Source organism: Ranitomeya variabilis, chromosome 2 (assembly GCF_051348905.1).
Source record: "Ranitomeya variabilis isolate aRanVar5 chromosome 2, aRanVar5.hap1, whole genome shotgun sequence".
NCBI lineage: Eukaryota > Metazoa > Chordata > Amphibia > Anura > Dendrobatidae > Ranitomeya > Ranitomeya variabilis.
This window is the reverse complement of record NC_135233.1, coordinates 156,942,798-156,954,912: the sequence shown is the minus strand read 5'-3', so window position 1 is coordinate 156,954,912 and position 12,115 is coordinate 156,942,798. Positions and strand designations below refer to the sequence as shown.

The 12,115-nt window shown below is 39.7% G+C and overlaps 1 protein-coding gene across 1 annotated transcript in view; it reads left to right on the top strand.

Annotated features, from left to right (window-relative positions):
• Nucleotides 1-12,115, top strand: part of OPRM1 (opioid receptor mu 1) — a 243,897-nt gene that overhangs the window by 219,565 nt on the left and 12,217 nt on the right. The window contains exon 2 of the mRNA XM_077283112.1: nucleotides 10,659-11,011. Within this exon, the coding sequence (XP_077139227.1) occupies nucleotides 10,659-11,011 (353 nt within the window). The remainder of the gene's footprint in view (nucleotides 1-10,658; nucleotides 11,012-12,115) is intronic.

Here is a 12,115-nt window from a genome sequence, read left to right as displayed (position 1 = left end):
CAATTCTACCATTCTTTTTTGGATTTTATTTTTAAGTTGTTCAGAGTGTGGGATAAATAACACGGTAACATGGTTCAGCATGTTAGTATGATTATGATGAAATAAAACTTTTAGATTTTATAAGTTTTTTAAAAAATGAGACTACTTTTTTTTCACTTAAATGGAACTGTTCAAGGGCTTGTTTTTTTGGTTGCAAGCTGTAGGTTTTATTGATACTATTTTAGGGTATGTGTTTGAAAAAAGTGTTATTTTTTACATATTTGTTTTAGTTTATCTAGGGCACTATGATCTACGACACTTATGTTGCCCAGCTTTAGCCAAAACGCTGAGGTGCAAAGATGGCAGCCTTGAGTACTTTCATTGGGGCCCAGCTGCTATTGCATCGCACAATGAGAATGATGGGTGACATAATAACTCTCCTCCCTGGAGTGACTTCATTATAGTTCTACTTCATTATGGCTCTTCCAGGGGTTCTGTCTGAATTTAGTACTCCACAGATGTTAACGTCATTGTTTAGTGTAGACCAACGTATAAATGTGAACCTAGCCTTAAAAGTGATCCAAAATGGCATTCATAAAATGTTCACTCAACCTAGAAAAAACAATCCTCACTTAGGTCTGTCATATTTTAACAAAAAAATAGGAGGGTTCCAGATTACTAATGGATCAAAGATTCCGGAAAAGTGACTTGGTTTCCCAGCAAAAAAATTTGAGTAAAATCTGCGCTCTTAATGCTTAACCTCTCTTGTTAGCACCGCAGTCAGCACCCACATGTTAGATATTATATTGAGGAGAGCGCACTTAACAATGGACAGGGTGCTTGACTGCTGAAGCAGAGGTTGGAAAAAAAGTATGAGCATTATCTGGCATATTTGCAATTTACACTCTGCAACACCAACTTGCGCTTATTTCTTGAAAAGACCTGTGGGGTCAAAATATTCATGGAACCCATAATTGAATTCCCAGAGGGGTGAGATTTACAATCTGAGGTTACATGAACGGAGTTTTCTGCTGTTCAGACAGGTTAGGAGCTTTACAAAGGGCATCTACAAACTCTTCTAAAAGCAACATTGTGTCTGCATTCTGTTCCAGCCAAATGTAGGCTCATATCTACTTGCAACAGGCTTCCTTTTCATCCCATGCTATAGTAATGTTTTTTCTGGTGTTTTTATTGCAATTTAGGAAAAGCATCAAGTCAATATTTTAGTGTATTTTCCACATGGAAATTTTAATTTTCTACTGCATGTTATGATGAGGTTTTTGCCATGAAAATGTGGCACAAAACAATTCCTATCGCTACACACCACATAATTAAAATCCACACTGGAAAAAGTGTGTCAAAACCAGCTGTGTTTTTAAAAATTCATGCCAAAACCATGTATGTTTTAGGAGCATTTTTAGATGTAGATTTTTCAGCCAGAAAAATGGACGTCAAAAAATGTCTGTATAAAAATACATTTAAAGCTGCAATTGGAACTGTTTTTTAACCATTTATGGGTGTTTTTATCCAGGACTGCTTGAAATGTCGCAATATTTTTGCTCAACTCCAAGCTGCACAAACATTGTTAGTTTTTAAATACATGTTTTAATTGTCCAATTTAGCAATCGTACAACATATACCCCACAACAATACTGCGTGCTGCTTCCAATTTGTTTTTCCAGTTGTGAACCCACAGCAGTTGAAATAAGTAGTGGACATGTCACCAGTTTTCTAAGTAAATATATTTCTAAAGATGCTCTTGACATGAAATTCTCACCTGATGTGGGTAACAACCGATCCAATCCACCAATCCACACAGGCAAAGAAATCAAACCATAGATGTCCATGTCATCTATAATGTAGCAATGATTCTGTAAGGGGCTCACATTGCTGACCCGAAAATGCCACACAACTCCTTACCTGACCCTGTCCTAATTTTTAACTGTGAAGTTTCTGCTGCTGCCACTGCACATCCATGCAATCTCCTAACTGGACACAGTTTTGTAGTCTTAGACCAAACTGCTCCTGCCAGTGCTGCCATTACTAAACCTACTCTGCAACTCATCTTCTTACCTGCCCCAATACAATTCTCTATCACATGGCATCTGCCGCTGCCACTGCACAGCTACAAATCTTTTGGCTGCCAAATATGTTTAATACTGCCAGATAGTACTTTTCCTGGGAATTGTTCTTTCTTTATGGTACAGAAGCATTAATTGACTTCCAAAATAGGGCTAATATTTAGAAAGTCTTGGTGATGATAATATATTGCTTTTTCACTTTGAAAACAGCTAATTTGATCCTGCTCCCTAAAAGAATTGATAATTTTTGGACAGTTTGGTAAAAAGCCTTTCTAATTACCAAAAATAGTAAAAAAAAAAAAAGATAATGTTTTTCATTCATAGCCATTAGTTCTTCATATTCAAAATAGTACAATTGTTGGATACTTCCCAAGCAGAGATAACTTTTGCTCTTCCTGTGTGAAAAAGCCATGGCTTTTTCCATTTACACCCATGCGTATAAACACCAGCGAGGCAAGTATCTGCCTCAAAAAGGCATAATTTGTTACCGTTTCTACAATTTCAGAACCTGAACAAGTCTCATTCTTCTATGTGTGATTACTGGCCTATTATTTACCACTGATTACCATATCCTTTTCTAAAATTGCAGTATGAAATGAAATAGGCTGCAGGTTACCATCTGTTTTCCCATAGCATGATTGGTTCATGTCACTTGGACATTAAAAAGGCTGCGTTTGCAGTACAAAGCTTAAAACACGTTCAATACACATGAAGGATACTTCAGAGTGCTATAGATGTATTTTCCAGGCCAATATAGGCTTTTCAGTATTGGGATTCACGTCAAATCAAATTTTTTCTAGCTAATTCTGTGAAGCTAGTGAATTCAAATTTTAAAAGATCTGCTCATCTCTAAATATGAACCTCAGATTTCAGCTCACATCTGGAGCAGATTTCCGATTTTGTTGCAAAGACGGTCTAAAAATATACCTTATTCATTAAGAGGTGTGCAATATTATATATTTATTATATTATATATTTTAGTAACTGCAACAACTTTGGTTCAATATTGTATAGAAAGTACAAAGTGAACAGCACTCAAGTCCAAGTGATTTGTGGTATGGTACATGGTCCCTGGTGGGATTTGTACCCCAGACAGTAATCCAAGAGCACAAAAAAGGAAAGCAATGCTCAAAGGTAGTTTCAAACAAGTGTATCATAATCAAGGGTGCATTGTTTTGGCTATATTTTCATACTAAAATGTAGCAGAAACTTTGCATCTTGATTACAATACATTGGTATGAAACTATCTTTAGGGTGCTGCTTCCTGTTGATTTGTCCTTAACCCCTTCCCGACATTTGACGTACTATCCCGTCGAGGTGGGGTGGGCCCGTATGACCGCCGACGGGATAGTACGTCATCACCGATCAGCGGCGCTCACGGGGGGAGCGCGGCCGATCGCGGCCGGGTGTCAGCTGCATATCGCAGCTGACATCCGGCACTATGTGCCAGGAGCGGTCATGGACCGCCCCCGGCACATTAACCCCCGGCACACCGCGATCAAACATGATCGCAGTGTACCGGCGGTATAGGGAAGCATCGCGCAGGGAGGGGGCTCCCTGCGGGCTTCCCTGAGACCCCCGGAGCAACGCGATGTGATCGCGTTGCTGCGAGGGTCTCCTACCTCCTTCCTGGCTGCAGGTCCCGGATCCAAGATGGCCGCGGCATCCGGGTCCTGCAGGGAAGGAGGTGGCTTACTGAGTGTCTGCTCAGAGCAGACACTTGGTAAGCCTGCAGCCCTGCACAGCAGATCGTCGATCTGGCAGAGTGCTGTGCACACTGCCAGATCAATGATCTGTGATGTCCCCCCCTGGGACAAAGTAAAAAAGTAAAAAAAAAATTTTTCCACATGTGTAAAAAAAAAAAAAAATTCCTAAATAAATAAAAAAATATATATATTATTCCCATAAATACATTTCTTTATCTAAATAAAAAAAACAAAACAATAAAAGTACACATATTTAGTATCGCCGCGTCCGTAACGACCCAACCTATAAAACTGCCCCACTAGTTAACCCCTTCAGTAAACACCGTAAGAAAAAAAAAAAAAACACGAGGCAAAAAACAACGCTTTATTACCATACCGCCGAACAAAAAGTGGAATAACACGCGATCAAAAAGACTGATATAAATATCCATGGTACCGCTGAAAACGTCATCTTGTCCCGCAAAAAACAAGCCGCCATACAGCATCATCAGCAAAAAAATAAAAAAGTTATAGTCCTGAGAATAAAGCGATACCAAAATAATTATTTTTTCTATAAAATAGTTTTTATCGTATAAAAGCGCCAAAACATAAAAAAATGATATAAATGAGATATCGCTGTAATCGTACTGACCCGACGAATAAAACTGCTTTATCAATTTTACCAAACACGGAACGGTATAAACGCCTCTCCCAAAAGAAATTCATGAATAGCAGGTTTTTGGTCATTCTGCCTCACAAAAATCGGAATAAAAGCGATCAAAAACAGTCACGTGTCCGAAAATGTTACGAATAAAAACGTCAACTCGTCCCGCAAAAAACAAGACCTCACATGACTCTGTGGAGCAAAATGTGGAAAAATTATAGGTCTCAAAATGTGGAGACGCAAAAACTTTTTTGCTATAAAAAGCGTCGCTGGTTTCACACTTGCGTTTTTGTCTGCAGCGTTTTTTGCACAAAAAAAGCATGCGTTTTTTCCCTATATTTAACATTGAAAATGCATGCGGTTTTTTTGTACGCGTTTGGTCGCGTTTTCAAACGCATGCGTTTTTTTTCTGCATGCGTTCATTTTCAGAAATACAACCTGCAGTATTTTCTTGCATTTTTAAGCACATGCGTTTGTTTGCGTTAAAAACGCATGCGTTTTTATCGAAAAAAAAACAGAAAACACACTGAAAAGCCACCCACCACCATCAAGGTGATAAAGGGATCCAAACCCTAACCCTAACTCTACCCCTAACCTCACCCCTAACCGTTTAATGAACATTTTCTGACAGTCATAGTGCCACGTATTTCAGTGCCACGTATTTCAGTGCCACGTATTTCAGTGCCACGTATCACGTATTTCAGTGCCACGTGTCTCAGTGCCACGTATCACGTATTTCAGTGCCACGTATCACGTATTTCAGTGCCACATATTTTAGTACCACGTATTTCAGTTGCACGTATTTCAGTGCCACGTATTTCAGTGCCACGTATTTCAGTGCCACGTATTTCAGTGCCACGTATTTCAGTGCCACGTATCACGTATTTCAGTGCCACGTGTTTCAGTGCCACGTATTTAAGTGCCACGTATTTAAGTGCCACGTATTTCAGTGCCACGTATTTCAGTGCCACGTATTTCAGTGCCACGTATTTAAGTGCCACGTATTTCAGTGCCACGTATTTCAGTGCCACGTATTTCAGTGCCACGTATCACGTATTTCAGTGCCACGTGTTTCAGTGCCACGTGTTTCAGTGCCACGTATTTCAGTGCCACGTATTTCAGTGCCACGTATTTCAGTCACGTTTAGGGTTAGGGTTAGGGGTAGGGTTAGGGTTAGGGCTAGGGTTGGAGGTAAAGTTAGGGTTGGGGCTAAAGTTAGGGTTGGGGCTAAAGTTAGGGTTAGGGTTTGGATTACATTTACGTTTGGATTAGGGTTGGGATTAGAATTATGGGTGTGTCAGGGCTAGGGGTGTGGTTAGGGTTACCGTTGGGATTAGGGTTAGGGGTGTGTTTGGGTTAGGGTTTCAGGTAGAATTGGGGAGTTTCCACTGTCCAGGCACATCAGGGGCTCTCCAAGCGCGACATGGCGTCCAATCTCAATTCCAGCCAATTCTGCGTTGAAAAAGTAAAACAGTGCTCCTTCCCTTCCGAGCTCTCCCGTGCGCCCAAAAAGGGGTTTACCCCAACATATGTGTTATCAGCGTACTCGGGACAAATTGAACAACAACTTCTGGGGTCCAAGTTCTCTTGTTATCCTTAGGAAAATAAAAATTTGGGGGGCTAAAAATCATTTTTGTGGGAAAAAAAAGATGTTTTATTTTCACGGCTCTGCGTTATAAACTGTAGTGAAACACTTGGGGGTTCAAAGTTCTCACAACACATCTAGATAAGTTCCTTGGGAGGTCTAGTTTCCAATATGGGGTCACTTGTGGGGGGTTTGTACTGTTTGGGTACATCAGGGGCTCTGCAAATGCAACGTGACGCCTGCAGACCAATCCATTTAAGGCTGCATTCCAAATGGCGCTCCTTCCCTTCCGAGCTCTGTCATGCACCCAAACAGTGGTTCCCCCCCACATATGGGGTATCAGCGTACTCAGGACAAATTGGACAACAACTTTTGGGGTCTAATTTATCCTGTTACCCTTGTGAAAATACAAAACTGGGGGCTAAAAAAATCATTTTTGTGAAATAAAAAAAGAATTTTTATTTTCACGGCTTTGCGCTATAAACTTTAGTGAAACACTTGGGGGTTCAAAGTTCTCAAAACACATCTAGATAAGTTCCTTGGGAGGTCTAGTTTCCAATATGGGGTCACTTGTGGGGGGTTTGTACTGTTTGGGTACATCAGGGGCTCTGCAAATGCAACGTGACGGCTGCTGACCAATCCATTTAAGTCTGCATTCCAAATGGCGCTCCTTCCCTTCCGAGCTCTGTCATGCGCCCAAACAGTGGTTCCCCCCCACATATGGGGTATCAGCGTACTCAGGACAAATTGGAAAACAAATTTTGGGGTCCAATTTATTCTGTTACCCTTGTAAAAATACAAAGCTGGGGGCTAAAAAATCATTTTTGAGAAAAAAAATAAAAATTATTTTCACGGCTCTGCGTTATAATCTGTAGTGAAACACTTGGGGGTTCAAAGCTCTCAAAACACATCTAGATAAGTTCCTTAGGGGGTCTACTTTCCAAAATGGTGTCACTTGTAGGGAGTTTCAATGTTTAGGCACATCAGGGGCTCTCCAAACGCAACATGGCGTCCCATCTCAATTCCAGTCAATTTTGCATTGAAAAGTCAAATGGCGCTCCTTCCCTTCCAAGCTCTGCCATGCGCCAAAACAATAGTTTACACCCACATATGGGGTATCATCGTACTCAGGACAAATTGCACAACATTTTTTGGGGTCCAATTTCTTCTCTTACCCTTGGGAAAATAAAAAATTGGGGGCAAAAAGATCATTTTTGTGAAAAAATATGATTTTTTATTTTTACGGCTCTGCATTATAAACTTCTGTGAAGCACTTGGTGGGTCAAAGTGCTCACCACACATCTAGATAAGTTCCTTAGGGGGTCTACTTTCCAAAATGGTGTCACTTGTAGGGGGTTTCAGTGTTTAGGCACATCAGGGGCTCTCCAAACGCAACATGGCGTCCCATCTCAATTCCAGTCAATTTTGCATTGAAAAGTCAAATGGCGCTCCTTTCCTTCCGAGCTCTGCCATACGCCCAAACAGTGGTTTACCCCCACATATGGGGTATCAGCGTACTCAGGACAAATTGGCCAACATTTTTTGGGGTCCAATTTCTTCTCTTACACTTGGGAAAATAAAAAATTGGGGGCGAAAAGATCATTTTTGTGAAAAAATATGATTTTTTATTTTTACGGCTCTGCATTATAAACTTCTGTGAAGCACTTGGTGGGTCAAAGTGCTCACCACACATCTAGATAAGTTCCTTAGGGGGTCTACTTTCCAAAATGGTGTCACTTGTAGGGGGTTTCAGTGTTTAGGCACATCAGGGGCTCTCCAAACGCAACATGGCGTCCCATCTCAATTCCAGTCAATTTTGCATTGAAAAGTCAAATGGCGCTCCTTTCCTTCCGAGCTCTGCCATACGCCCAAACAGTGGTTTACCCCCACATATGGGGTATCAGCGTACTCAGGACAAATTGTACAACAACTTTGGGGGTCCATTTTCTCCTGTTACCCTTGGTAAAATAAAACAAATTGGAGCTGAAATAAATTTTGTGTGAAAAAAAGTTAAATGTTCATTTTTATTTAAACATTCCAAAAATTCCTGTGAAACACCTGAAGGGTTAATAAACTTCTTGAATGTGGTTTTGAGCACCTTGAGGGGTGCAGTTTTTAGAATGGTGTCACACTTGAGTATTTTCTATCATATAGACCCCTCAAAATGACTTCAAATGAGATGTGGTCCCTAAAAAAAAATGGTGTTGTAAAAATGAGAAATTGCTGGTCAACTTTTAACCCTTATAACTCCGTCACAAAAAAAAATTTTGGTTCCAAAATTGTACTGATGTAAAGTAGACATGTGGGAAATGTTACTTATTAAGTATTTTGTGTGACATATGTCTGTGATTTAAGGGCATAAAAATTCAAAGTTGGAAAATTGCAAAATTTTCAAAATTTTCGCCAAATTTCCATTTTTTTCACAAATAAATGCAAGTTATATCGAATAAATTTTACCACTATCATGAAGTACAATATGTCACGAGAAAACAATGTCAGAATCGCCAAGATCTGTCAAAGCGTTCCAGAGTTATAGCCTCATAAAAGGACAGTGGTCAGAATTGTAAAAATTGGCCCGGTCATTAACGTGCAAACCACCCTTGGGGGTGAAGGGGTTAATTTCAATACTATTCTTGATGAATGCTCTCTGTGCATGCTTTACAGGAGAGTACTCAATACATTTTTTCTTGATATAAGATTCTTAGAGAGATCCTTACCAAGTCCTTTGAAGTTGAGAAGTGTCCTCCCAAAATTAATCAATATTGCTACTTCAGGGAGAACTGGCTACATAATATATGTTAAATAGGGATCCACTCAAGGCTAATTTTTTCATTTCATTTTCCTTGTCTATGTTGAGCAAAGATTTACCTACAGTTCCTTGATATATTACAAACACATTGTTATATCAGGGTAAGTGACACTAAGTGGCAAGCGCAGCCTTGTCATATTGACAAACTCAGCTCTAGTACGGCTGTATACTGCTAATTGTATTTGTTTATTAGTTTTGGATTGAGAAAGAATGGATTTGCAATTACTAAAATAATTGTAAGTAATACAGCACATGATTGATTTTTGTATTCAAACTAATAGGGAATAATTGCTAAATAGGAAAATCCAATTTTGGATGAATTAATGGTTTGAGTTCCGGATAGCAATCTTACTTTATTGAACAGTTAATGCATTCTCAGTTGTGAGCTTTCAAACTTGGGACTCAAATTTTAGGAACACAATAAATAGTAGGCAAAGTAAGGCTTAGTATTCAAAAGTAAGACTTAAGTGAATCTCTTACTCATAAAACAGTTTTGTTTTTAATCCTTAACATTAAAGTAAGGTAAAAAAAATAACTTTTATTATAAAATCTTCAGTTGTATTCAAATTAGTTGATGAATATATCCCACATTAATAACTATTACAGCTAGTATTTTGTATCACCTCCGTGATTTTTACGGACAGCACAAAGTCTTCTTGGCATGTTTCAACACCTATGTTTTCTATTCTTAAAGAATGACTTCTTTTAGAGCTTAGATGCTGGATGGAAAGTGATGCACAATTTGTATTTTCTGAATAATTCATACGTGTCTCTGTTGTGTTCAGATTGGGATACACTGCAGTTTAAAAATATATAGAATTCCCACCTGATTAGTGTCTTGGGCCTGTGAAGGTTTGCATCTAATTCCAGGGTATCAACCGAAGTCATCTGATAGGAATTGTCATATTGACCACAGACACAGCTTGTGATTTTCGGTTGTGCATCTGAAGGATTCCAGAATTATGATCACTTGGCAGCCAGTGTAGCAGGGAGCATGTTTAATAATGGTTTGGGCAAGGTGTTTCGTATCATATCATCAATTCTGTAAATGTATGCTTCCCGTGCAAAAAATCTTTAAGAATCTATCTGTTGGCATAAGCCTGATGAAGACCACTAATGACGGTTGAAACTCAACGCTGTAATTTTTAAATAGTTCACAATAAATGTATTTTTGTCACTCAATGACTTATTGAGCCTAGACATTATCTTCAGCATTCCATAGCGTAATCACACCAAGATCCTAGAGTGTTGCACTCATTTGGGTTCCATCTCTTCTCCACCTCAGAATAGTAATACTGTGGGACTGAACATGCTTATTAAAGACATTACATATCAATTTCTAAAAAGGTTTTTTCTGTGTTCATGACTTCATTAAGGGACCAAGATTTAAATATATGAATACATGATATTCACTTAGTTTAAATTGATTAATTAATATGACCCAAATTTAAATAGTTTAAAATAGAGTTATGCAGTACATAGATATATGCGTTGTTTGTGATGGATCAATTTAGTGGCCTTTTTGTAAATTGATCCATACTATGGCATTCACATAAATATAGGCACTATTTCAAAATTATTGTCAAAGAAGTTAAATTGGTTTGACATAAAGATATAAAATACATAACTCATGTGCTCTTAGTGTTTGGGGCAATTTAGTGTTTTTTTTCTACATTTTTTCATATAATAAATGCACAAATATACTATAATCTGAACGTTTTAATAGTCAAAATATTATTTGTAGGAAGTACTTGTGACCTAACAGCAGTAAAGTGGCAAAGAAGGCTTTTTTGGCTACGATTAAAAAAAAAAAGAAATGTATTAAAAGCTAACAGATGACTCTTTTATATTCTAGGTACACCAAAATGAAGACAGCCACCAATATCTACATTTTTAATCTTGCGCTAGCAGATGCCCTTGCAACTAGTACTTTACCCTTTCAAAGTGTAAACTACCTTATGGGAACATGGCCCTTTGGTAATATTGTATGTAAAATTGTTATATCAATAGACTACTATAATATGTTCACAAGTATTTTCACTCTGACTACAATGAGTGTAGATCGGTATATAGCCGTTTGTCATCCAGTAAAAGCTCTTGACTTCAGGACGCCACGAAATGCCAAAATTGTTAATGTTTGCAACTGGATCCTTTCTTCAGCAATTGGATTACCTGTAATGTTCATGGCAACTACAAAAACTGACAGAGGTAAGTGAAAAGAGTAATAATTGTAAAGCTGTAAGAATTATTTTTTTCTATAGGCTTAGATGAATTGTAAACTTAATCTGCAAAAAAGAAAAGAATGTCCAGCTCCACCGAATCCATAAAAAAGAGTTTTCTTTATTCACAAGCTTTTAAGCATAGAGGATACAGACTTCAGCACAAGCCATATGGGTAAAAATCTCAACGCGTTTCTGGAGACTAAAGGCCCCGTCTCACTAAGCGATTTACCAACGATCACGACCAGCGATACGACCTGGCCGTGATCGTTGGTAAGTCGCTGTGTGGTCGCTGGGGAGCTGTCACACAGACCGCTCTCCAGCGACCAACGATCAGGGGAACGACTTCGGCATCGTTGAAACTGTCTTCAACGATGCCGAAGTCCCCCTGCAGCACCCGGGTAACCAGGGTAAACATCGGGTTACTAAGCGCAGGGCCGCGCTTAGTAACCCGATGTTTACCCTGGTTACCAAAAAAAACAAACACTACATACTCGCCTTTCGGTGTCCAGGTCCCTTGCCGTCTGCTTCCTGCTCTGACTGAGATCCGGCTGTACACTGAGAGCAGAGCGCAGCGGTGACGTCACTGCTGCGCTCTCACTTCTCACTGTACGGCCGGCAGTCAGTGAGAGCAGGAAGCAGACGGCAAGGGACCTGGACACCGAAAGGCGAGTATGTACTGTTTGTTTTTTTTGGTAACCAGGGTAAACATCGGGTTACTAAGCGCGGCCCTGCGCTTAGTAACCCGATGTTTACCCTGGTTACCAGTGAAGACATCGCTGGATCGGTGTCACACACACCGATTCAGCAATGTCAGCGGGGCCTCAACGACCAAAAAAAGGTCCAGGCCATTCCGACACGACCAGCGATCTCGCAGCAGGGGCCTGATCGCTGGTACGTGTCACACATAGCGAGATCGCTATGGAGGTCGCTGTTGCGTCACAAAACTTGTGACTCAGCAGCGATCTCGCTAGCGATCTCGCTATGTGAGACGGGGCCTTAAGCTCCCTTAATCATGACCATGACCATGGTCATGATTAAGGGAGCTTAGTCTCCAGAAATGCGTTGAGATTTTTACCCATATGGCTTGTGC